The sequence below is a fragment of the Neophocaena asiaeorientalis genome, unplaced genomic scaffold, assembly GCF_003031525.2.
Source record: "Neophocaena asiaeorientalis asiaeorientalis breed wild unplaced genomic scaffold, Neophocaena_asiaeorientalis_V1.1 scaffold99, whole genome shotgun sequence".
Lineage (NCBI taxonomy): Eukaryota > Metazoa > Chordata > Mammalia > Artiodactyla > Phocoenidae > Neophocaena > Neophocaena asiaeorientalis.
Genome location: NW_020173022.1, coordinates 445823 through 472995, shown reverse-complemented (window position 1 = coordinate 472995; position 27173 = coordinate 445823). Strand labels below are relative to the sequence as shown.

The following is a 27173-nucleotide window of genomic DNA, read 5'->3' as shown; positions in this document are numbered from 1 at the left end:
GTAACACTTTAAAGTTTGTTTCACATAGATCTTACACTTTCTATCAAGTTTATTTCTTGGTATTAATCTTTTTTAATTATTGTAAATTAGTCTAATGTTTAGATACTGACAACTAACAAGAGTGCTTGAAGTATTACGTGAGCTATAGTATTTTCTATGGTCCAAATTCAGGCCAAGTTCAGATCTGCAACCTCAGATCTACTCCAACACTTTGCTTTATAGGTAAGGACGCTGAGGTCTAGAGATGCTGAGTGACTTACTCAAGGCTGCACAGCAGGTAGGTAGCAGAGATGGCACTATGGCCCAAGTATTCTGTCTCTCCATTTCGCCTGACTCTGAATCCAGACCTCTGTCATCTTACCAACCGCCATAAAATACACGAATCTAGGAAAGAGGTGAATGTTCTTACATGCACTGGGAACTTGTAGTTGCCTAGGGATTGACTTCACCAATCAAGATAGGAGTTAGATAAAAATTAGACAAAAATTAGGAAAAAAGGAAAATAAAACAATGGTTAAGTGAGAAAAAAAGCAAAAATTCAGACAGACACACACTTGCCTACATGTGTACACATACACCCCCCCGCCCCAAACCCTCAAACCTCCAGAGCTTCCTGCCTGTGAACCGAAAGGAGGAGTATGAGTTTCCTGGCCCTGCTGGCAGGTGCCTTCTCAAAGGCCCCATCGTCCTCCACTTCCTGAGGAGGCTGCAGCCAAAGAGACTGCTTTTCTCTTCTTCTTCCAGTCACGGCTGCCTCGGCCTCTGCCCCCAGGCACCATCCTGGGGAAGGACAAGATGAAGTGGATGGCGCTTGTTACCGTGGCCACCCTGCAGGCACACTTCCCAATTACAGGTAAGGCCGGATGTATCATATGTATCGATGGCAAGGAACTTTTTGGAACCATTTGTGCGTGTGTGTCGGGGGTGGAGGGAGATAGGCGAGGGCTGGTGAGGCGCCAGTGTCTCCTTTAAATCCTGCCCTCCCCAAATCAATGAGCAGCTGAGCGGGGAGTGTCCGGCTTGATGCAGGCATCTGCCTCATTAAGGCCAAGCTGGGCATCAGCTCAGAGCCAGCTGCTCGAAAACACACCGGTGCAAAGTATGGATTTTTCCAGTGATAAAAAGAGAGAGAAAAGTCTGTGGTGGGGAAAGGATGAGGAGAAACTGAGGCAGGCCCCATGTGGACAAGAAGAGAGGGAGTATTTAACAGAAGCCGGGAGGGACCAGAAAATGTCAGCCAGGCCATGTTTCATGCTGAGGCACCTTTCTAGTCTTTATGTATTCTTCTTTCACCCCCTTGCTGGCTCCGTCACTCAGCCCCTTTCCTTCTTCCTTCGCCAACAAAGAACATTGCATTTGTTGTTGGTTAGAGAGGGTCATGGCTGTGGCCCTGGCTGACCTGAAACACCTTGATTGGCCAGAGACTGACTGGGTTAATGAAGGAGGGAAGTGGCCTTCTTCAGGGTCTGTGTCTAGGCTTAGCTCTGACTTGGCCACCTCTGTACCCTACAGCCATGGGCTGCCTGATGACACACCCATCCAGGCTCAGTGACTAACCCACCGCCTCTTGCCTCAGGCAGCTCTCTGTCTGAGGCCATAAAGCCAGAGATGCTGACAGAATGTAGGGGACAGATGAGAGGATGTGACTTGTTAAGTAGCCACCATGAGGAACAACCAACCAACAGGAGAACCTACTCCTCACTTCATTCCAGCCCTTAGAGTCCGGCTTTTCTAGAATCCTTTTACCCTTACCGTGTTTTCTAGCTCAGATAATAAGAAGTGAAAAGAAGACAAAATGGACTGCCTCTGGGCATTGGCGTCCTGGCATTTTTTTACAAAATATGGGACAAGCTGTATTTGAATCTAAAGAAACCAGGAGAGTCGTCACAAACCAATGTCCTTCCTCCACTTGACAGCTCACCTCGGTGTGGGAGGGAGTTTGGCGACAAGGGTGGGAGGGCAGGAAAGGCCATTGGCACTTTTGTTCCTGCCAGGGAACGTGGCACAGCTGCCGCCTAGCACCTCGGGCGTTTCGAGGACTAAGAAATTGCGGGGTTTTCTGTAAGATCACAGCTCTCTTCTCAGAAAAGCCTTCTTGGGTATGAGTCACGCGGTGCCATGGGTAAGAACACCAGGGCGAGCCCAGAGCAGCCCATCCTCGTGTGCAGGACATAAGAGGACCCAAGGCGTCAAAACGGCCTGTGAATTCAGTGACTTCAGAGGGAACCGCTGACAGCGGTAGATTCAGACCTTGGGCTTCAGGTTTGGGGGACGGCACTTGGTAGATAATTCTACCATGTGAAGTTTCCTCAGGGGTCTATTTGTGTTGGGTCTTGGGGCCAAGTCTGGGGCAATGGAATTAGAAGAGAAAATAAAAGCTGCTTGGGTGCTGGTGGCTGCCAGGAGTGGTAAACAAAACCCCACCCAGAAGACAAGATGGGGGCCATGCCCCATTTCTACAAGGTGTGTACAGAAAGAAAAGCCTTAGATTCATCTTTCAATGCCACTTGCTTTGCTGGTGTGGAGATTGAAATTTCGGCTATTTTTAGATAAGGTTCCTGGACAAAAGTTTTCCAAAGTGTCCTAGCCCTGTTGAGGGAAGGCTGGGGAGGTTTAGAGAGGCCTTTAACACCGAGGGCCACAAATGGCACCCGTGTTGGCTGAGAAGACACACTCTATGATTTCCTTTGGAAGAGAGGCTGCTGACTGACGGAATTCAAGTTGAGGTCTTCCCTCTTTTCTTGCTCAGTTAAGTTACTCATCCCCGAACCCTTTTAAAGCATCTTCTTTTTACTAAGACTTTTCCATTTGCATTTTCTTGCAAATGCCCAGATCATTAAGATCACGGCAAATAACGACCCAGTCCATCTACCTGAGGAGGTCTCCCTGGGTGAGTGTGCCAAGACGGTCAGCCGAGGCTGGAAGAGATTAAGATGGCGTGTCTAATGGCATAGGCAGACTTCTGCCTGCAGAGCCCTCGACTCCTCAGTGCCTCTAACTCCCTGCCTCACAGTGGTCAGTGTGACCTTGGTCCTTCCTTTGTAAGGAAATGCAGCTTTGACACAAAGTCTCAGGAAATGCGTGCTCCTAGGTGTGGTGGGAAGAGTCAGGCCAGTCACATTGCTGCCAATTTCCCAGCTGTGCAACCTTAGGCAAGTTACTTAACCTCTCTGGGCCTCAGTTTTCTCACCTTTAAAGTAAGAATAACCTTCATTGCAGAGCTGTGAAAGTGAGAAGTAAATGTTATGTGCCTGATATGTACTAAACAGTCAATACGTGAAAGTTGTATTAATTATTACATCCTGGCCTGTTTTCTTGTTCTCATTATCCAGGGACAGGAAATGGAAACCCATGTTTAGGATTCTTAATTTGCTCTTGATTGTGTTGTAAAGCAGCACTGGGCATTTCCTCCATCTGTTGAAATGCAGCTCATCCTTCTTTTGGTTTCTGAGCAAAGCTGTAACAGCTCAGGAGCATAGCAGTGGTCCCTCCCAGCGGTGGGCCCAATTGTGAACAAGCATCAAAACTTTGCTGGGTCATAGGATGAGCATTACAGCTACCATTTCTATTTTTTTGAGACACTTATTCTGTAAGGGATATTCCCCCAGAGTGAAAACATGACTGACAATCCATATAAGTAGTTAGGGGGAGCAAATTAGAGCACAGCCCCCCTGGTCATCACTGGTCAAGGTGGCCATCCAGAATTTGCAGCCGAATGGTTGGTGTGGGGGATGCACAGTGACCAGGGTATTTAAATGAACACTCCTCGAAACCAGACCTTTGCTTAAACTGCTTGAAGCTGGGCTTGAGGGAAGCTTTTGTGTGATGCCAGGAAAAGTTTTTCATCGATGGCGTTTTCACCAATGGTTTATTTTGACCTCTGGTCATCTGGCTCTGCTCATCCAGATGACCCACTTCATTTTCTACGTTGGTGGTTCTTAGATTTGCTGGCCTGTTTACACATTTGCTGTGGCAAAACATCCCCCAGAAACGGTGCTGGGCGACTCTTGTTTAGATGAATGACCACTGCTGAATTTATTTGAAAATTCTTTTTATTTTTGCCTTTGTCTTTAAAAAATTAGATTTAATTTTTAACTGGATATACACTTTTACTTTCAAGAATCCCTGGGCACTGTGTCTTGTTTTATTTTTAAGGATTCAGGCACCGTTAGGGAACTGTCTTGCTTTAGAGTTGTCCAAACACACACCCTGTAATCCTTTTTCTCCTGAGCCTTATTTACCAATGGGTCAGCTAACTGATTCAATAAATAGCAACGATAGTTCAAAATAAATTTCTTCTCTGCTTGGGCCAGGGCTAGTTCTTATTAACATTAAAGTGACGGTAGATTTAATCAATTTGAGCAAACATAAAGTCCATTTGGTTAAAAAATAATCACACTAGTCATTTGATCTGTTAATTGAAACAAAACAGTCAGTGTAGTCACTGCACATACATAGCCATTCCTTCCAGTCTCAAACACAGTCTATGTTTTCTGAGGGAAAAGACGCTTCAGTCTTGCTCAGGGATGTGTCCCAGCACTTAGCATAGTGCCTGGAGCAGAGATCATGCGCAGTAAGTATTTGTTGAGTGAATTGAAAGGTGGGTGAATGAAAGAAATCTAGACCTTTCCATGTGATTAAATTCACTTTAATGGTTTATGGAGGGGGGTTGTATATTGGAGTGGCATTATTTGGACCTTTCTTCTAGAGAACTTAGCATTAAACAAAGTACTTTAAAAAAACACAGAAAGTAAGCTGGTGGAGGGGACAGGGCAGTTTGAGTAAACAGATGGCTTCAAAATGATTTACAAGGACAGTTTCAGACAAAATCCTACCGTTGTTAAAATTTTCTGGTTGGACCGTATGAAATTTCCAATATTCATTTATTTGGGACCTACAAAAATGATAATTTCATATGATTCAACTAACACTATATCTTGAAAATTAGACAAAGAAAGATGCTCATTTTTCTGACGTGGCTTTAACACTAGGGAAAAGCAGAAAATAAAGAAGGCTACCACCGTTGGCGATTAACTAATGAATTAATAAACTAATGAAAGGCACCAAGGAGAAAAATAAGAGTTTGTGGATTATAGCATAAATCGCATTCAATTGCCCAACTGCTTCAAAATATAGAAAGAAAAAAAAGAAAAGCAGGATATCTAATCATTATAGTCCAAATTGGTCTAAGTTACTAAGTAAATATCCCAGCTAGCTATCATTTTTTTCTCTCTTAATTTGAGGTATTTTACCCAAAATATCATAAAATCAGAGGAAGTTATAAATTTAAAAAATGTTCCATTCCAGTATTTTTATAAGTGTTTAAATATCTTTATATAGTTGTTATTACAAAAACAGTTTCAAGTGCTTTTTTTCCTTAATATTTTATTCTGAACATCTTTTTTGATACTTAGCCTTCATGATTGTTTCTAATCGCTATGTAAATGTCCATAGTTTATGCATCGTATTTTCTTTACTATTTCATTATTGTTGGACATTTGGGCTGTCTCTAATTTTTGTTATTATAGCTAATGCTGCAAGAAAATCTTTACATCTGTAGCTTTTAAAATTTCTTTTGAATTATTTCCTTGGGCTAATTTCTCCAGGGCTGACAATTAAAGTAATAGGTTAAAGTAAAGGAACATTTCACAGGATACTTTAGACTTCTGTTGAAGTCTAAACAGTTTTTCTGTCAAGGAAAGAGAGTTTTTTCCCTAACTCTCTGACCATCTGCAAGTGTTTCTTGTCTTTTCTGGAGCAGGCAATAGGGTGGAGGGAGAGAGGAGACCGTGGAACCAGAAAGATCTGGATACAAGTCCTGATCTGTGGCCAGTTGCCTACCTTCGGAGCCCCCTTCTTCCTCTGTGAGATGGCGGTAACCATGTCTACCTCATGCAGAGCACGGTGGAGTGGAGATACTGCTCGGAAGTGCCTACACACCAGAGGTGCTCGAAAAGCAGTAGTCATTATCATGTGTGCCTCAGTTTCCCAACCTACAAAATAAAGGATATCATTTTCCCAGTGGAAGAAAGTGGAAACCCTGGTACTAACATGCTTTCTTTGTCTTCCCTTGTCACTAAATTGCAGTAAACTTGGGCAGGAATCTCTTTAGTTTTCGCATCTGTGAAATGAATTGCGTATGGTCTTGTAATTACCAAGTTTTCAAGAACGTTTAAGTTACCTAGCCTCCCACCCCACTGGTATTGGCTCATAGAATTAGGAACCTAAACTTCATTCTTCCCTGAAGCTCCAAATAAACAGTAAACTTAAAACTTAAAAAAAAAATCCAGACTTTCCCCTTACCACAATATTTTTAACTCTCCAGTGGGAGCCTCTGTTGCGAAAAATCCAAGGACAGATTCTAACATTTTCTGCCTTGTCCCTTATGCTTGTGCGTCGGATGCAGATTTATGGCCACACAAGGACTTTGTTGGTGAGCACTGACTTGAAGAGAAAGCAAATTGAGGTCTGAAGCAGCTAAACTGCAGTGGTGGAAATGTTAGAAGCTTCCACTGTCCGCTTTGGTTGCCTGTTATGATTTGTGCTACTCAGCAACTAATTTGCAGGCTCAAGGGGAAAAAACTAAATAGAAAGCATTCAAACAAGGACAGGCAGGATCCTCGCTGGTCCAGACCACTGTTCTGTTAGTACAGTCATCCCTTTATATTTACAAAATGCTTTCCAGCACCTTCATTCATAACCATCCAATGGCAAGTAGCAGAAAAAGTATTGATTTTAAGATTCTCTTTTTATAAACAAAGAAAATGAGGTTCAGAGGTTTGGTGACTCGCCTCAGAGTAGAACCAGGCTCCGAACACAGTTTCTCTGATCCCTTGTTCAAGGTATGTGCTCTCGAATGTTCTATGCAGCCTGTCCACCAGGCCTGCTGTCAATTTGCAGTATTATACATCAGATGACTGAATTCTGATGCAGATTTTTGAAGGTCTTTCCCCTTAGTAAGCACGTATTATGATTTTCCTCTCAATTTCTGAAGAAATAATTGTTTTGATGCTGAATATTCTCATTTAAATATGTTTTTCTGCTGAGTATGAAGTATTTGGTTGTTAATATAGAATTGCATTTTTCTCTGGCCTATTATTACAGTTCTGAAGTCATTTTCTCCCCAATTGGTAAAATCCATACTTTCTGTTTTGCTCTTAATAAAATATACCTATTTTGGAGCTTTTCTTGAGAGGGACCGGCCCCTTTCTGTGCGTGCAGGTACCGCCCCCCTGTCCTCTCCCCCGCCAACCACGTTATGCATAGGTGGAACTCAAATGTGTAAATTAAATCATATTTGAGAAGACTTGATCCTAAATAGTAGCCGTTAACCAATCTGTTTGGTAAGAATGTAACCTCATACAGTGTGTAAGGTTTTGTGGGGTGAGGTTTTCTGAAAGAATAGCACACTATTACACACAGATGCTGGGTTGAGATTTTTTTAATATAAATCCTCAAGGAGTGGGAGAATTACCTTTAAATGACAAATATCTATAATCAATTCTTAATTTCTTTTTTGTTTTTCATAAATTTTATTTATTTATTTATTTATTTACTTTTGGCTGCGTTGGGTCTTCGTTGCTGCACACGGGCTTTCTCTAGTAGTGGCACGCAGCGGCTACTCTTCGTTGTGTTCTCTTGTTGCGGAGCACGGGCTCTAGGCGTGCGGGCTTCAGTAGTTGTGGCTCGTGGGCTCTAGAGCACAGGCTCAGTAGTTGTGGCACACGGGCTTAGTTGCTCTGCAGCATGTGGGATCTTCCCGGACCAGGGCTCGAACCCGTGTCCCCTGCACTGGCAGGCGGATTCTTAGCCACTGCGCCACCAGGAAAGCCCTCAGTTCTTAATTTCTTATGTCATATTTTAGGCTTGAGTCCACTTGCATCTGCCTGGGCTGAGCTCAGGGAGTGCAAACCCTTTTGCTGTTGACTGGAGCAAAGCAAACCAAGATAAGAAATCTGATGCTCAGGGCAGAAGCATTAAATTGCCAGATTGTGAATATCGGTGGCTCTTAGTGGGGCCGCTCCCCAAGCTGACTGGGAGGAGGGCTGGGAAAGGAGAAGTCTCTGAGGGGTTCTCCAGCTATTTGCAGGGCTGCTGGGTTCTAGGTGCATTGCCTTTGCCAAACCCTGGAGTTGGGGAAGATAGCTCAGAGCACAAACCAACACGACTATTTAGGATTAAACAAATCACCACTTCTCTCTGGCGCCGTAGATACTAGAAAGTCAGCTGTGTGTTCCTTCATTTCACCAGGTCCCCAGCATGAGATGTTGCACTGGCTCGAAGCCATCATGTGAATGTCGGCCCTGAGTTAGGACTGCCTTTTCCTCATGCAGGCTGGGAGTGGCAGTGGAGGCTTGGAGGGAGGAGGTATTACAGGCAGAGTAGAAGAGACAGCCTGGGGTTGGGGCAGGGGCTTTTGATCTGAAGCTGTGGGAGGCAGACTGGCCAGAGCAGCGTGCTCCCGGGAGAAGGCTGCTGAACGGGGGCTGCAGCGTGGGACCAGCCTGTGCCCAGGCCCTGTCCTGTGGGTTATAGCTCTGCGCGGGTGTGGCACGCACATGTGCTGGTGTGTGTTTACCTGTGTGCTCTGCTGGGGGTACAGATGCCTGTGCCCCAGTGTGCATGTGAAGGTGTGTGTGGGGCTGTGTGTTTGTGCACGTGTTCCAGTGTGTCCCAGCGTGTAGGTGCATTGTGTGTGCGCCTGTTTGTATGCAGATGGACGTGTCTTGAGTCTGCAGGTAAGTCTTTCTGTGTGCACCAGTGAGTGGCTTTCTGTGTATAATGTGTGCGTTTAAGAGGAGGATGGTGGCAGCAGGACAGCTCTGTAGAAGGAAGGGCAAACATTGCTTGAGCTTAGAACTGGCGAGCTAGGCAGGAGAATGGCAGGGCTAAGATTTCACTGAGCCCATTCCAGGCATTCTGTGCAGAAGGGAGTCAAGAAAACTTTTGTCCAAGCTAGAATCTCTAGGATCATGGAGAGGTGGGAGCAGCTTCTTCACAGAGGCAGAGACGTCTCAGGTCTCCCAACTGCCCTCAGAACTCTGCCATCTCCCAAGTAAGCCTGCTGTCTTTCTTTCTTTCCACCTTCCTCCCAGTTCCCTCTACTTAGAATGCCTACCCTACTCCCACCCTGACCTGTGGAAACGCTGTCTTCCCCTTATAACGAAGTCCAGATACCTGGGGATCTCCCAGACCCACTGTTGACATTGTTACCAGCGTTGAGGTGACAAAGGAAGGTGGAAAATTGTTGTTCTCATAACTCAAGGTTAAAAACCCAACACAAATAGTTCCCTACAGTGAGCACTTCTCAGAGTGGAGGCCCAGCACACAGAGTTTCAGGAACACGTACCCGTCAGCAGAAAATGTCACCAGCTCCCCAAATTCTCACCAGTTCCTCCCACAGTGGCCATCCTCTGAATTTTGACTACAAGAGTCAAAATACATTTGATGCTTTTCTTTCTTCCTGCCCTCAGAATAGAAAAGCAATTCAATAAGGTGGCTTGTGGTGACCTACTCTGGCTGTCGAGAGTTGGTATCGCCATACTGATAGTTATTTTTAATATCTGGTTATTCAAACCATCTGAATGGCACATTTGCCCACAAGAGCCGCCTTGCTCCTCTGTTGGGAAAGAGAGCGTGGAACTGGAAGGAAAAGGGAGGAGGTGCCTGGCAGAAAATGGTGCAAATGGCACATTTTTAGGCCTTACAGACCTTTCTAAGGCGACGAGAATTTAATTCTGTGTCCTTTCTTTTCTTCGCAACACCCAGTTGAAAATATGAATTAAAAAAAAAAAAGTTTGCTGCTTTAAAATACTTCTTGATCTGCTGTTCTTGCTAAAGTACTTAGAATTATACATATCTTTGCACCATGGCCACGATCCAAAGGAACTAGCGCAACTGAGAAAACTGTTCACTGGTGGTCCGAGTGCTGAACATTTTGAGAAGTGGGGCACACTCACAGACTGTGTGGTGATGAGAGACCCCCAAACCAAACATCCCAGGGCCTTTGGTTTTGTGACCTACTCTTGTAGTCGCACGAGTGGATGTGGCAACTCGTGATGTGGACCACACAAGGCTGATGTGTGTGTGGTGAAGCCAAAGAGAGCTCTTTCTAGAGAGGCTTCTGTAGAGTCCATCTAACAGTGAAGAAAATTGTTCTTGGTGGTATTAAAGAAGATACAGAAGAATTTAATTCGAAAGACTACTTTGAAAAGTATAGCAAGATTGAAATCATAGACGTTATGGAAGACAGGCAGAGTGGAAAAAAAGAGAAAATCTGCTTTTGTGATTTTTGGTGATCATAATACAGTTGCTAGAACTGTTGTTCAGAAACACCACACTCTCAAGGGGCATAACTGTGAAGTGAAGACCTTTCCTAAGCAAGAAATGTGGTCTGTGGGATTGCAAAGAGGTGGAGGTGGATGTGGCAACTTTATGGGTCATGGAGGACACGTTGGCTGAAGAGGAGCCTGTGGTTGTGGAGGTAGGTGGTGGCAGCAGGATAACGGTGGATATCATGGATCTGGAGGTGATGGTGGCAACTATTGTGATGGTCCTGGTTATAGCCTTAGAGGAGGCTAACGTGGTGGTGGACCAGGATATGCAAACCAAGGTGGTAGAAGTGCTAACGGTGGCAGAGGATATCATGATTATAATGAAGGAGGACATTTTGGTTGTGGTAACTATGGTAGTGGAGGATACTATAATGATTTTGGAAATTATAGTAAACAACAGTAATCAAATTATGGGCCCATGAAGGGGGGCAGTTTTGGTGGAAGAAGCTTGAGCAGTCCCTGTGTTGGTGGTTATGGATCTGGTAGTGGAGGGGTGGACATGGAATCAGAAGGTTCTAAAAACTCAGCAGAAAAGGGTTGAAGTTCTTAGCAGGACAGGGTGAGGAGTCGTCAGGAAAGCTGCAGGTTGCTGTGAGGCAGTCGTCCCAAGTGCATTAGAGGAACTGTAAAAATGTGCTACAGAAGGAACAAGCATCCGTAGTCAGAAAAGTTATTGCAGCTTAAACAGGAAAACTTCTCGTTCAGGACTGTCATAGCCACAATTTGCAAAAAGTGTAGCTATTGATTACTGCAATGTAGTGTCAATTAGATGTACATTCCTAAGGTCTTTCATGTCTTGTAGATTTGTCTTTTTCATTTCCTTACATCAGGTATATTGTCTTATAAATTGTGATAGTGGTACCAGGAATAAAAATTAAGGAATTTTTAACTTAGACAAAAATAAAACAAGTCATCTGGTAAACCACTTATCAATGAGTAAATATTTACCAAGCACTTCTCTTGTGCCCCAAGGAAAACAAACAACTCTGCAGATGGTTGGCCCAACCAGTGCACTGATGAGGCCAGTGTCTTGGAGATGGATGTTGAGTGATTGAAAGCCCACAGGTAAAAGAAAGCTTCCCTAGTTCTGTAGGTCATGTTCTCAGGTTTTATGAAAAAGTCTTAATTTCCCTACAGGCTTGCTTCTTTATGGTCTGGTCTAATTTTCATCGTTTTGTGAGCCTGTGCTAATTTCCATGCTGAGTTTAGTAGCAAAGGAGGCGTATATCAGGAGATACCAACCAAGACTATTTTGAACTAGGCTAGAGAGCTTCAGAAATTCCCCCCTTTGATTTCTTCAGATTAGAGAGAAATCTTTGTCTTTTCTCCCACTTCACTATCAATGCTTCAAAACCCAGACCTATATAAAATACACAAATGCTTTCTGGACAAAATGAATCTTGTCTGTTTTCTTTGGATTTCGGTGGGAACAATAAAGATTGAGCTACAAAAGGTTGGCAAAGAGGCTTATTATTTTTCTTTCTATTAAGTGTAGAGGCTTCAAAAGAACAGCTCAGAAAGTCAAATAATTGTATCCACCGCAGCTCACCCATCCATCTCCCTGCTGACCTGGCCTGTGAAATCCCCTTTAAAAACTTGGCCAGCTCTCACCTGCCCATTGCAAATGCTGTATTGTTAAATGTTCCCATCCATAATTCCACAAGGGAGGCCGCTATAAAGCAATTCCTTCCATTTCAACAGAGTATCTCGTCAGGAATAGCTCTCTGGGGTGAGGGGAAGGGTGCCTCTAATTTTCAAAGCTTTATAATTTCATCTTGGAGAGGGAGGTACTTGGAAACCAAAAACGGATTGTGAATAAAGTTATAATCACAAACTCTTGCAATCCAAAATGGCCAGTGGGGAGGATGTGAAAGGGAAGGTTTGGAGAGCAGCTTTTTATATTCATGACAATTTCTTGATTTCTTTAGTTTGGAAAAAACACATCTGTGTGTTTCTAGCTATGGCTGTAAACAGAAAGCCTCAGACTCAAAGCTGATCTAATTGCTCGTTGGTTTCAGACCATAGCTTCCTCAGAAAATTCCTGTCAGCCATTTTGAAGAGCACAAAATGGCTCCTCTGTGCCAAGGGATAAACAGAGGATTTGGCTGCTACGGGATTTAAAAATTTGGAGTAGAATATTTTGCAGCAGCATTCAAGCCTGGAGTAATTTCAACTTAAAAAAGAAAGAAATCTAACCTCAAAACTGGCTAATCATCTCAGATTCAGTGCAGAATGATCACCCAAGGAAGCAGGTATTGTGCCGCTGGGTCCTCTCTAGGGAGTCCTCTCTATCGTCCTGGATGCTTTCCGCGTAGAGTTCCTTCAAAGCCATGGTCTTTCTCCAAGTTTGACCCTATGACATTATCTTTCTCTCCCATCACCTTCATTCCTTTTCCCTGAAGGTTTTTAAAAAATCCTTTCTAAGGGAATATACAAATCACATGTAATGGGGTTTTGAATTACGTAAATTCAAACTAATACAATACAAAAACTTAATAAGGTCTCAATTTATATGCACTCTTTACAATAATGTGCCTCTGATTTTGTATTTATTCCTGTGAGAAATTAACTTGAATTTTGCAGAATCATCAGGAATGCACCTCTCATGTAGTGTAACTACTTCGTAATCAGAAGGGGCCTGTGGTAATACTGTGATTAGCAGAGGTGGGCATGGGGGATGCTGTCAGTGAGTTGTACTTTCAGTGATAAGAACAGTAGACGGAGCCTCTTGGGAAAGATTTTCTGTGACCCAAAGATGTTCTGTGACCTTGCCCTGGTGTGAAAGAATCACGGAATATATGAGCTGGAAAGGATAGATACCTTCAAGTTTTACTTCTGGATTTTACCAGGGAAGAAATGGTGGTCCAAGAGATCAATAAATCAGCCAAATGTCATGTAGCAGAGTCAGCTCTTGAACCCAGGACTTTTGATTCTCGCTCCAGCTATCGTTCCTCTGGGCCGCCAGGCTGCCCTGTTGTAAAGGAATGGTGTTTCCTGAGCTGGGCACTTGGGTCTCAGGTGTGTGGAACGAGACCTCACATTGGAATGGCAACTGCAAGAGGGCTGCGGCTGGCTGGACCATGTTAGTTCATCCTAGCCATGAGGCCCTGACGGTGGCAGACTGGCCACTTCCATGAGCAGGGGGACAGCCTTCAACTATTTCAGGAGGTGCAAAAAAGCACTGGGTCATCCCTACCGTGAGGAAACCCCGGATAGGGACGGTTGATGCTGCAGGGGAGCCTCATTTGATCAAGTTCCCATTGTTTTTAAGTTTTTTGCCCGTTAATGCCACAGGCCCTGACCTGCCCACCTACAAGACAGCAGGCTGTCTTGAGGGCCTTGGTTCACAGGACCTACTCTCCTGCAGCCTCTGGGAGAAAATAAAGTCAGCACTCCTCCCAGAATCCTGTCAGGAGCAAGGCAGACAGTAGACAGGCAAAAAGAAAGCTAAACACACACACACACACACACACACACACACACACACACAGAGCCAGAGTGCTTTTTATTGGTATAAAATAAAAGTTTAATGAATGAACAAGTGACCCAAATTCCGTATATTATTAGTACATATAGGTTCAGAAAATGCCTTATGTATGTAAATTATGCCTCAACAAAACTGCTTTTTAAAAAAGAAAATATCAGCCACATACAAGGGGACCTTCCCCTGCTAGATGAGGCCCTTGGAAAGTTTTGTGGAAGAGAATATTATAACAACACTTAAAATATACTTAGGAGAGTGTTATTGAATCATTTAGTAATGCAAGCGTTCATTTTCTAATTTAGCTATTTTCATGAGTGTGAATTTTCACTTATTGGATTATCATAGCATAGACAGACACGTTTAATTTTCTTAAGGAGGGATGTGCCCAGATTTTCCTGACAGTTGTTCACCAATGGACCACCTCCCTGGGGTGAGCAGGATTGACTCCTTGGATTTGGAAGAATTTCTTTTTAAGAACTTTCTGTGATGCAGCTCTACCTGGGTGTCTTACCTCTCTGCCTGGCACCCCATTCATGATTAAGAGAGACAGATAAATTATCTCTTTGGGGCTTCTGTGGTGGCAGAGTGGTTGAGAGTCCACCTGCCGATGCAGGGCACACATGTTCGTGCCCCGGTCTGGGAGGATCCCACGTGCCGCGGAGCGGCTGGGCCCGTGAGCCGTGGCCGCTGAGCCTGCGCGTCTGGAGCCTGTGCTCCGCAACGGGAGAGGCCACAACAGTGAGAGGCCTGTGTACCGCAAAAGAAAAAAGAAAAATTATCTCTTTGTGCAGATAAATCAATGGCATCTTAAACATCTCTGCTGTGACTGCCCCGGGGCCATGGTGACCACAAGGACAGTGACCCACTGATCCAATGCCCGGGCAGCCAAACTCACCTCTATTCATGACAGGGCATCTGTTAGGTTAATCTAGCTGGAGAAAGAAGACTAAAACCAGTGAGAGAAAAATCAGGTAATCTTTCTATGAGTGAAGAGGGTATGGTTTTTTTTTGTTGTTTTTTTTTTGCGGTACGTGGGCCTCTCCTGTTACGGAGCACATGCTCTGGACGCGCAGACTCAGCGGCCATGGCTCACGGGCCTGGCCGCTCCGCAGCATGCGGGATCCTCCCGGACCTGGTCACGAACCCGTGTCCCCTGCATTGGGAGGCGGACTCTCAACCACTGTGCCACCAGGGAAGCCCAAGAGGGTATGTTTTAACGATACATTTCCTTGTCAGAAATATTATCAGAGGTAGAAATAAAATGCAGAGCATAGCCGTGCCTTAATTCATCCTAAATGTATTTTCTGAGGAAGTACTATTACACGTCGGTGCTGCACCGTGATAAATCCCAGTTGCTGTGCTTGGAGACCTCACAGTTTCGAGGGCTGATAGATGTATCCGAATAGTCTGGTAAAGTGATATGAGCTGCAGTAACAGTTAACACTTGTTGAGAGGAGCTTGTTTTCTGTGTTGTTTACATGCATTAGGTCAGCTAATCCTGTGGGACTTTTATTGGTGTCCTCATTATGCAGGTGGAGAGCTGAGGCCCAGGGGTGCAAAGCTAGCAGAGCTGGACTTTGGCCCCAGTCAACCTGGCCCCCACTGTGAACCACATTGCCTCTGGGTACGGGATAAGAGCCTACATTTGTCATAAACTTAGAGGGAGGAGTCGAGGTTTGTTTGCCACAAAAAGTTGGAAAAGGGCAGATCTGGTGTTAGGAACAGGATGTCCTACCTCAGGAAATCAGGAAACACCAGCTAGGGTTCTTAGTAGTCCCTGCGCATCCCTGGAAACTCATTCCCCACCCTCAGGATGGTTCTGGGATGAGAGCCTGAGGACACCTTCCACTCATGGCCCTTGGGACTGAGACACGTAGCCCACCCCCACTCCAGGCCCAGTACTGACTTGCCTCTCTGGGACCAGCTGCTCACATGAACCAAGCTTCCTCATCTAAAGGAGCTGACTCCTAAAGGCCTTGTTCACTGAAGTTTATAACAAAGGGATTGTTTCCCAAACTGTGTTCTGCAAGATAGGAATGCTGTACCACAGAAAGAGGGGACAGGAGTATTGGAAACGCTAGTCTGAGCGAACTTAAGGAAGGTTTTGTTTGTTGTTGTTTCACTGCAGGACTTGTCAGAACCTTCTCTCTGCAGATGTGCCTTACACATACATCCCCAGGAGGAAGAGAGGCAGATACAGCAGGCAGTGCTGTGCTAATTGATTTGACCCCATTTGGCATTTATTTTTTCAGGGAACCCCTATTAAATGGCCTACAGAATACAGATTGAGAAAAGCTCAATGGAGGACTATATTGAGTGGTTCAAAATGTGAGGGCTATCAGAAAGCTAGGCTGGAGGAGTAAAGGGATGCACTTTGGGGTCAAAGGATTTGAGTGGGTAGGACTTAATGCAAAGCAGAGGAGAGGAAGACACCCCAGGAAAGGGAAGTATATATCAAAGGCATGACAGCAGCATGAGTGCAAATGCCCAGGTAAGGGCTTAGAAGCTCCGTCCCTTTTGAGCAGCTCTCGTGCCCTACTCACGCCTCCATGGCAATCAGGACAGGCAAATGATCGGGGGGACATTTTGGGGCACTGATTGGCAGGATTGTTCCAATGAAAAGAGGGGCCAATGATACTTTACTCTTCTTACATAACCTATGTATTAAATTCTACAGCAGAAACTCCCAACAGCAGAGGAAAGTTTAGCACGTCCTTTGTAGTGGGTGGTGCCTGTTCATACCGCATTGGCCTCCCCCTCAGCACCTGGCCTGCCTTCCAGCTGTTGCCATCTGCACCTCTTGGCCCGAGGCCTAGCTCTGGCCCTGGAGTCTGCTCCACCCTGTGCACCTACAGGCTGCCAGTGCAGGAGAATTAATGTCCTGCTGGAGCAGCCCTCAGCCAGTGACTGAATTCTGACCCAAAAGGCTTTGCCATCACGTGTGGTAACTCTGCACTCCCTGTTCCATGTTGTGTCCTTGAATTTGCCAGCATGATGAAGGCCTGTTGTTAACAGGGGTAACTAGCCAATAAGGCTTCCTTTATTGAGTTCCTTCCTGTTCCTGCCAGACTCCCGCACGTATTTGCAATATCCATTTCCTAGGGCTGCTGTAACTAAGTACCACAAACTGGTTGGCTTAAAAAGCAGATATTGATTCTCTCACAGTTCTGGAGGGTAGAAGTCCAAAATCAGTGTGTTAGTGGGGTTGGTTCCTTCTGAGAGAGACTCTGTTCCATGCCTCTCCCCTAGCTTCTCGCTATTTCCTGGCAGTTTTTGGCACTCCTTGGCTTGTAGGTGCATCACCCTGATCTCTGTCTCCATCTCCACATGACCCAGTCTGTCTTTGTGTCCAAACATCCCCTTTTTATAAGGACACAGTCCTATAGGATTAGAGCCCACTCCAGTGACCTCATCTTAACTTGAGCATCTGCCAACATGTTATTTCCAAATAAGATCACATTCACAGGTACTGGGTAGGGGGAGGGGTTTAGGACTTGAACAGTCTTTTGCAGGGCACAGTTCAGTCCATAACACCTACCAATGCTTCCTTGGAACATCTCCCAAATAAAGTACCTGTATTCCAATCTTTGTCTCAGAGTCTGCTTCTGGAAGAACCCAAACTAAGACACCCTTTTGAAAACGGTACCTCAGGGGTACAGAGAGATTGTGAAACTCCCCAAGCACCATGCAACAAGTCCCTTGCTGTAATTAAGATTTGAGTCATCATTTTAATTTCTTACCTAAATATAAGAAGATACTTCTCAACCTCTCCTAAGACTATCTGGAAGAGTTGTTTCTATGATGGCTCGATTTATTTGTTTTGAACACTGATTGTCATTCTCCATGATGTGGCTCAATGAGGAAGGGAAAGAGACATGTTAAATGCACCGAGGTCTTTGCCATTAGGTATCTGTAAGGGAAAGACACTTTTAGCTCAAGGCATAGGTGTTCGTTTCCAGCCTGGTTGACTGTCAAGCTCCTGCTGAAGTGACTGGTGTAGATGCAGACTGTGGGGTTGCTGAGCCAACTTGGTCCCCTCCCTCCCTCCGGAAGATGGAATAAACATGTCAGAGAGGAGGGTGCTTCCCATCTCAGGAGCACCGGGGTTGCCCTTTAGAAAAACATTGCCAGCACATTCTGCAATCTCGAAATGAATCTGAATGGTAATTCAAGAGGCAGGGCTTGTTCTGGATTTTGAGACAGTTCTTCTACCTGCTCCAGACTCTCCTTTCCCAAGCTCCATCTCGACTCCACATAGCAGTTGTCTGGATGGCAGAGGGACCCTGACAGGAGGAAGGGCTAGGGTAGCAGCTGTGGCTGGCACCTCCTGCCTTCTGTGTGGTCTCCTTGGCTGGTGAAGGAAGAACAGATGAATTTGTGTTTCCAGGTTACAGCTGCCGGGGGCCCCAGCTGTGAGGCAGGGTGGTTCCAGTTCAGTTCTGAGTCAAGAAATGCTTCAAACATGTTCTTCTTGGCAAGAGTCACAAGGAATTGGCCATTTCTCTGTAGCTTTCTGCAGTCCATGAGCATTTGAGAAACTGGATGAGGGCCCTGACTGCAAGGAAAGGCCTTGTGAATGTGTTTTAGTTAAGAATAAATTTTGACTCTAGCGAGACATGCTTGTTTACAAACACAGGTATGTAGACCAGGACTAGGGATGACCTTGATTTTCTCTGCTGTTGCAAGAAGATTGTGTGTGTTGTGTGTGTGTGTGTGTGTGTGTGTGTGTGTGTGTGTGTGTGAGAGAGAGAGAGAGAGAGAGAGAGAGAGAGAGAATTAGGAGGTAGGAAAGGGACAAGAAAATGTATTAAAAGGATATTCAGGGCTTCCCTGGTGGTGCAGTGGTTGATAGTCCGCCTGCCGATGCAGGGGACATGGGTTCGTGCCCCGGTCCGGGAAGATCCCACGTGCCATGGAGCGGCTGGGCCCGTGAGCCATGGCCACTGAGCCTGCGCGTCCGGAGCCTGTGCTCCGCAAGGGGAGAGGCCACAACAGTGAGAGGCCCGTGTACCGCAAAAAAAAAAAAAAAAAAAAGGATATTCATGGCAAAGAAAGTAATTTCTAGGATTCCTTTTCTCTTCTTGCTAGCAACCAGCACCTCAGGGATCTCTGGGCTGTGGGTGTGGGCGGTTGTGAGAGGAGAGTGTTGACTAGAAGCAGCACAGCTTTTATTCTACTGCTGGAAAATGGCCCCCTCCTTTGTGAGAGACGACCACTCAGTGAGGTTCACATCGTCAGCAAGGAGTCCTTCTTGCTCAGCTGATTTAGGAGAAAGGGACCACATCCTGAAGCAGAACAGTCTTCATTTATTTCAGATTCTTTCCCTTGTTGCCAACTTTCCATTTACCTTCAACTTCCATCTCTAACGATGTTTATCGCGTGCCTGCCTGCACCCGGTGTTTCCACATAGGGTCCCACCACACAGCCCATTCAGTCTTATGACAACCCCATGAGGTACTCGGCAGCAGTGCTCCATTTTATGGGTGAGAAAACCAAAAGCTCTAAGAGACTAGTCTCAGGACTGTCGTTAGTGAGTGGTGCCGCCTAGGTTCGATGCCTGCCATTCCCAGGGTCCTCACTGTGCTGAGCTCCACCATGAATATGACTGCAGGAAGAGGTGCCATCAGAGGAGGGGGCTATGGTGTGGGATGCTGAGACCAGGTCTGAATCTCTCTCTGGGCGATTAGGGCGCTCCTGACCACATGTTTCCCCATAGGCTTTAAGACAGACCTGCCTCAGGCTCTCTCCCTGGGGCACAGGGACAGCCACCAAGCCACCTGCAGCCTGTACCTCCTGCCAGCACCATTTGCAGTTGCTCAGGGCCCACCCACTGATTTGTGGTAATGGGGTTGGATGCAATTGATCCAGCAGGGGCTGGAAAAAAAAAAAAAGAAAGCATGGCGATGTTCCAAAAAACTTTGTTTACGAGCAGGCAGCTACCCAGATTTGGGTCGTAGGCCATATTTTGCCACCCCTGGTTAAGAACAATGGGATCAGAAGTCAGATGCTTGGGTCCAAATCTACCTCGACTACTTCGTATGCCTGGTTTTCCAGCTCTGCGTCTGAAAGGAGGCCCTGTCAGTAAGTGTCTGCCCATCTCGCCTGATCCCAGCCCATAGTACCAGGGAGACACCTGAGGTGCCCTCCTTAGGCAGCTGCCCAGCTGGAGTGGGTGGTTGGCTCCAGTGAGCAGATAGCACAGGTGTGAGCTTAAAACAAAAAATGACCTACATTTGCCGGGGGAGTATCTTCAAGGTCGATAGCTCTCTCACTAAAGAGAAATGGAAACCCCAATGTGATTCGGCTGGCCTGAGTGGTAAATGCACTTGTTATTATTCTCTGATTCGCTCTGTTCATGGAGCGTTTAGTCATGGGAGTTTCTGTTCTCAGGAACTCACAGCACATCACGACACACAGCTTAATCGTCCTCATGATAATTCTGCTCTGTATAACAAGCCTTTACAGGCAAGGGGTCGGGGGCAGTTATGAGAAATCATGTGTGTTAGAATTGCTACCCGTGCTTCGAGATGATCATCAGATAAAAGTTAAATAATAACACACGTCCGTGTACAGGCCACCTCTCTAATCTTAAATTCAGGTTATAATAAAAGGATGTCATATTCTATTTTCAGCCTTCTTTAACCCTTGAAATTGTGTTGATTTTGAAAGTAAAAATCCAGCATCCTGTTAAGGAAAGACAAAAACAGATGAGAATTATAGAGCAGTAAGAGTCTGGCTCAAAGTGGTAAGAATTATTGTAGGACAAGAAAGCATTGGGACTTCCGGTGGGACCAAAGTGAGGCGGCGGGGCAGGGGCTGGCACCTCTCGCAGCAACCATGGCATATACCGGCCGCACCGTGCCTCTCATCGTGATGAGTGTGTTCTGGGGCTTCGTTGGCTTCCTGGTGCCCTGGTTCATCCCTAAGGGCCCCAACCGGGGAGTTATCATCACCATGTTGATGACCTGTTCAGTTTGCTGCTGTCTCTTTTGGCTGATGGCAACTCTGGCCCAAATCAACCCTCTCTTTGGACCACAGTTGAAAAACGAAACCATCTGGTACATCAAGCATCACTGGCCTTGAGGAAGAAGACCTGCTCTCCAGTGCTCAGTCATTGAGATCACAAAGAAAACCCCTCTAGATGCAAAATCACCTCCATACCCAGACCACCTTCCTTGAGTCACCCACTTTGGCCGTCAGCTGCCTTAAACGTTCACACAACATTTGAATATTTATTCTACAAAGCAGTACTTTTTCCTCTCACCTGTTTTACACTTTGATGAGTGATGTGCCTTTTGAATCTAAACTGTGCTGCCTCTATAAAGTGTTTATGTAATCTTCCGAGATAGAAAGTGCTGTTCTTCTGAGAAATAACATTATTCTCTCCTTGCGAACTGTGGATCTGAAGATGGCTCCTGCCTGCTTACAATATGAGAATCGGCGACGTGTTTAAAAACTGTTACATGACAATAAGACTCCAGTGGGGCAGTCAGTAGGAGAACATGTTCAGAGGGAAAATCTGTCCCACCAGAACTATACCAAAGTATATTTTCATGTTGAATTTCTTATTTCTGCCCTCTTTTGGAATAAATTATTTTTCTGCTTTCTATGGAGAAAAGAAAAGAAAGCGTTGGGTGATGTCAAGATCTCATCATCGGGAAAATGGAAAGCTACATCATAAACGTTGTCTGCCTGATCCTAAGCCTTCTCATTGTAAAGGATGTATTGTCTTCTCAGAAGCAGTATCTCCTTTGGGACATGAGTAAAATAAGTTGAATTCAGTTTCCCTTTCATGATATAATGAGTATTTCTCCAGTGCAGCATGAGAAATAGAATATCACCCAGGAGAAACTTACATAGGCAGTGATAACGTGGAAAAATCTCATAAAGAAAACCCACATGCCCCATGGAGGAGAAGCCCTCTGTGTGTGTGATCGTCATCTTGTGAGTGCTTCGATCACACTTTATAGTTTTGCCAAGTGCTTTAATGTAAATTACTTCAATGAAAAATTCATATCCCTTTGAAATGTATAGGTTAGCCCCCTTTTATTGGTGGGGGCTCTCTTTAAGCTAAAGCTTAAAAAAGATAAGTGATTTGCTCAAGATTAGTTATATTGGTAGAGCTGGAAATTGAATTTCATTCTTCTGGGTCCAAATCCAAGTTCTTCTCCCAGAAAGTTAACGTGTGGACAGGTTGTAGGTATATCTGTGGCCTGGAGCAGTGACATGCAGCGGGGTGAGCAACCTTATAGAAAAGAATACACTCAACTAAAATTTGCATACGAGCTTCCATTATTACACACACTTTCATTTTCTATTTATTTTCCTCTTAGAGGTCAAAATTTCCATTCCTGATTTTAACCCAAAGAAGGGCTAAGTAAATTCCATGGGCCACTCTTGAAGAAGGCAAACTGGAAAAAATATACAATGCAAAATGACGAGCCTAACAGGGTGTGGATACCTTGGTCACCACTAATTCTTGTACAGTTTAACCCTAGTGACAATTTTGCTGGAACAAAATAGCTACTGTTTTTGGTATTTGGCCTCCAGGTGTGTCAAATACCTTTTGATTGAGGTATTTGACAGAGCAGGGCTTTTCAACCTCTGCACTATGGCATATAGGGCTGGATAATTCTTTGCTGTGGGAGGCAGTCCTGTGCATTGTAGCACATTTAGCAGCATCCCTGCCCTCCACCCACTAGATGCCCATGGCACCTCCAAGTTGTGATAACCCCAGATGTCTGCAGATGTTGCCAAAATCCTAGGGGGCAAAATCTGCCCCTGGTTGAGAATCGGTGGATTAAAGTCATCATTTTTGTGGGTTAATCACTCATTGATGGGTTAGGCCCTGATGGACCATCTAGTCTGACTTCATTTTGGTCATTAAGTTGACCAGCACAGGAGGCTAGCAATAGATCCATTGCTAATCACTTTCCCCGACAGGGCTGTCCTGTGAGAATGGCTTTTTGACAGCTCTTCCCAAGGGCAACAGCTATAAATCATGGAAAGCAGCCACTTGACATTGGGTATCCACAGTTGGCAAGTGCCTCCTTCTGTCTTCCATTTGCATTTCCATCCAGACGGTGGGACCGAGGGAGGTCAGTTTCAGCAGGAAGTGTGTAGATTTAGGAGGCAACCAGACCTAAATCGAAATTCTGGCTTTATCACTACCTAGCTAGGTGACCCTGGGCAAGTGACTAAACCTCTCTGAAACTGTCTGCTCCTTTATAAAATCAAAATAACTCTACCTACCTTAAAGAATTTGGGAATTAAAGGGCTCAGATGGAGCTAGGCACATAGTAGCACTATAATAAATATTTTCTATTACTATAAATTAAAAGGAAATGAATGCCTGAACAGATAACGTTAGAAATGTCAAATGGGATGTCTGCCAGTGGCCAGGTCTGTCTGAGCTAATCTCAAGTGTTTTCTGATGATCTCTGAAGCATGTGCCCATCTCGAGCTCCCTCAAGGCCCTCTCCACCTGTTCCCTCTCCAATGTCCCCGTTCCTCTGACTCTTGAGGGACCTGAGTGTTCTAGAACAAATAGTCAGAAAGGTGTGGATTCATGTAAAAATATGTCAAAAGCATCGTTGGTTTTAGCAGCTGATCTGTTCTGGGGTGTGAAAAACAACCAAAGTCACTAAGCCACAGAGGGATTGAAATGTGAACAGATGGGCAGATGGGAAGGCAGCTCTTCACCTGAGCAGCACGGAAGTTGCTGCCCTGGCCGGGGCTGGAGGAGAGGCCGGAGGACAGGAAGGGTGGCAGAGAGCTGCCATGGCCAGGATCCCAAGGCCAAGCTGCTAGCACCCATCACATATCTGCAGCAGGGTCTATACTAGGCACCAAGGAGAAAGGGCCAGACCCTCAAAAGGATATTTGGTTAGGACAGCCCTGGGTAAAATGACAAAGGAGACTTTTTTAGTACCATCTCTCTTCCCCTCTGCATCATGGAATTTATGCTTGGTAAAGAAGCTAGGAGATCTCCTTTGTCCTAATCCCTTTAGTTCACTGGCCCCAAGAAAGGAGGTAGCAGAATCATGAAGCTGGGGGTTGAGCCAGAAAGATGCTAGGGGTGGAATTCAGGTCATGGATGGGGTTCGGTGCCCCTTCTATAGGGAGTTCTAGGTTTGTTCCAATTGACAGTTTGTGGTTCTAGATCTTCAGCCCAGGATGGACTGCCAGCCCAGTGTTCCTTCTGCTCTGCCAGGCTCCTTCCCCCATCCCTGTGTCTTATTTTAACTCTAAATTCTAGGATAATAGGTATCCAAGGAGATGAGTACTATTTCTAGATCAAATACCAACAATATTTACAATCTTTGTGTCCTTATTTACTTGATGCTGCCCCTAAAAGTAGTAATTCACCACCAAGAAACGTTCTCCTGTCCTAGAATACTAAAGAAAATGAGAAATAAGCAAAAGATGACTTGGAAGTCAGCAATTCTACTTCATCCTATTTAAAATTGGGTGGATTTTAATACCTGCTTTTAGAACCTACAACACACACACTTTTATTTATTTTATTTTTGGCTGCGTTGGATCTTCGTTGCTGCACACGGGCTTTCTCTAGTTGTGGTGAGCATGGGCTACTCTTCGTTGCGGTGCACATTGCAGTGGCTTCTCTTGTTGCGGCACACGGGCTCAGTAGTTGTGGCTCGCGGGCTCTAGAGTGCAGGCTCAGTAGTTGTGGTGCACGGGCTTTGCTCCCCGGTATGTGGGATCTTCCCGGACCAGGGATCGAACCCGTGTCCCCTGCATTGGCAGGCAGATTCTTAACCACTGGGCCAACAGAGAAGCCCAACACACACACTTTAAAACACAACATTTTTCATATTTTAATGAGTACGAGATCAAAGCATACTTATTGTGGAAAACTTAGTAAATATAGAAAAGAACAAAGAGAAAACAAAAATCATTTAAAAAAATTTTGCTACCGAGACTCATTAGTATGTTGGTGACTGTCCTTCGAGGTTTGAATATGTGCATTTAGTTTTGTAACTTTTTTTCACTGAACAATAAATCATAGCCATCTTTCCTTCTTGTTAAGTATTTCTCTATATCAATTTTAGTGCCCATAGAGTGCCATAATTTATGCCACCACTGCCTATTTTTGGACATTTAAATGGCTTCACATTTTGATGCATTATGAACAGTGCTGCTGTGGGCATTCGTGTGCATATATCTATACCCACTTTTGGGGTTAGCTCCTTGGAATAAATTCCCGGCAGTAGACTTGCTAGGTCTCCCCTCCCCTCAGTGTCCCTGCTTCCTGGAGCCTGCCTCTGGTGCATTCACGGGCCCAAACTTTGCATCACCCACCTTCCTCGTGAAGCTTCCTAAACTCCAGGCCTATCTCCATCTGTTGGAGATCTCACGTGTGACAGGATACACATCACACCCCTCCTGGCCTGCTCTCCAAAGGGCAGAACTGATGGCCGTTTGTAACCATGGTGGTCAAGACCAAGAAGGGTTTCTCTACCTCTCCTTATCAGTCAGACTTCTCCTCCATTCCCCACTGACACCATTATCATCAAACATACTTCGTTAGGAAAAGGAAGGGAAGGCGGAAGTTGTGGAAGAGGAATGAGAGAATGGAAGAGAATTTGCAAAAAAAGTACAGCAACAGAGTGACGAGTCTTGGCTTTGAAGGCAAACCATCAGCATTCGAATGCTGCTCTGCCATATTCTAACTGTGGGACCTTGGACATTTAACTTAACTTCTCAAAGCCTCAGCACCTCTATCCGTAAAATGGGTGCAATAACACCTATCTCATGTGGCTGTTGTGAGGATCCAAAGACGTAACCCGTGTTAGCCCTTAACCCAGGGGCGACACTGAGAAAGAGCTCAACTAAGAAACATCTGTCTCTCTTTTTTTTTTTTTGCAGCTTTTTATGGGAGTAGAGTTGATTTACAATGCTGTGCCAATCTCTGCTGTACAGCAAAGGGACTCACATAGACATGCTTTTTTAAATACTCTTTTCCATGATGGTTTATCCCAGGAGATTGGATGTTGTTCCCTGTGCTAGACAGTAGGACTTTGTTGCTTATCTGTTCTAAATGTAATGCGTAGTTTGTATCTACCAACCCCAAATTCCCAGTCCATCCCTCTCCCTCCCCGCTCCCCCTTGGCACCACAAGTCTGATCTCTGTGTCGTAACAGCTGTCTCTTGACGCTTACTCTATGAAGCAGAAAGGGGAAAGCTGGAGAAGGAAAGGGGAAGCTGGAAAGAAAAGAGAAGAAAACTTAAGAAAACGGAGGGAGGGGAGGCAGGAAAGGTTTGAGGGTGGCAGTGGAATCGTTTTCACCTGCCCAGAAGTGGCATAGGTATGGAATCCAAAATATACCCAACCCCTTCCCCCCACCTGCCATTCCCCATCACCTTCCTCTCTGCCCCCAGTAGACCCCATGGCATCCGGGGAACGAAGCCTTCTGTAACTGTGGGACCTGCTCCTCCAAGCTGACACCATGCTGGGTGTCCCTGGGCAAGACCGCTGGCTCAGCCCCCTTCCCTCACACCCACCTGCAGCGGGGTCCCTTTGAGATGGATTTGAGTGGTTTCTCACATCCCACTTAGGGCAAAATGAACTGTCAGTTCAAAAAGAGGTTTTGAGGAGATGTGGTGTCCCCCACCTGGGGCTAACCCTGGCCAGGGAGGTTGTCGATGACTTGAAGCTGAAGACGACAGCCTACGTGAAGGGAGAGGAAAATTCCCCTCCCTGCTAGTAAGAGGCTTCACAGAGCTCACCAGCCTGTTGTTTACTCGGTGTTTCTTTTTCTGGTTTTTTTTTTTTTTCTTCATACACATCAGCTTCTAAATTTTACAAGCTGTTGCCTACCTTTATCTCTGAAAGCAGTGGAACATGCTGGACTCGGAAAAGTAAGTGACAGTGAACCGGAGAATAATGGATGGGGTGATAGAGGCAAGGTCTCCTGCTTTCCTCAGCGCTGTGAGGGTTAAGCCTTTCTGTTAAGCCACGATGACTCCTAACCTGCTCACCTCTTCTTTCTCTCCTCCCCCGTCACAGATGTGGAATGTGACAGTCTTAACGCCTAAGACAATTTTAACAGTATGTGCTTCTAAATTCCGCACCCCCCTGCCATTTTTTATTGTGGTAAAATACTCATAAAACTTACCCCCTTAACCATTTTAAGTAGACACTTAGTGGCATTGAGTATATTTGTATCATTGTGCAGCTACCACCATCCATCCATCCACAGAAGTCTTCTCATCTTGCAAAACTGAAACTATACCCATTAAACAATAACCCTCCCTGCTCCCCTCCCCCCACCTCCAGGCCGCCACCATTCTACTCTGTGTCTCTATGAATTTGACTGTTCTAGGTACCTCCT

The 27173-nt window shown here is 45.3% G+C and overlaps 1 protein-coding gene and 1 pseudogene across 1 annotated transcript in view; both read left to right on the top strand.

Moving 5' to 3' along the window:
• The first annotated feature begins 676 nt into the window (after window positions 1-676).
• CD247 (CD247 molecule) overlaps window positions 677-27173 on the top strand; it is a 78333-nt gene continuing 51836 nt past the window's right edge. The window contains exon 1 of the mRNA XM_024742458.1: window positions 677-853. Within this exon, the coding sequence (XP_024598226.1) occupies window positions 796-853 (58 nt within the window). The 5' untranslated portion in view covers window positions 677-795. The remainder of the gene's footprint in view (window positions 854-27173) is intronic.
• Window positions 20656-20994, top strand: LOC112398064 (V-type proton ATPase subunit e 1 pseudogene; annotated as a pseudogene).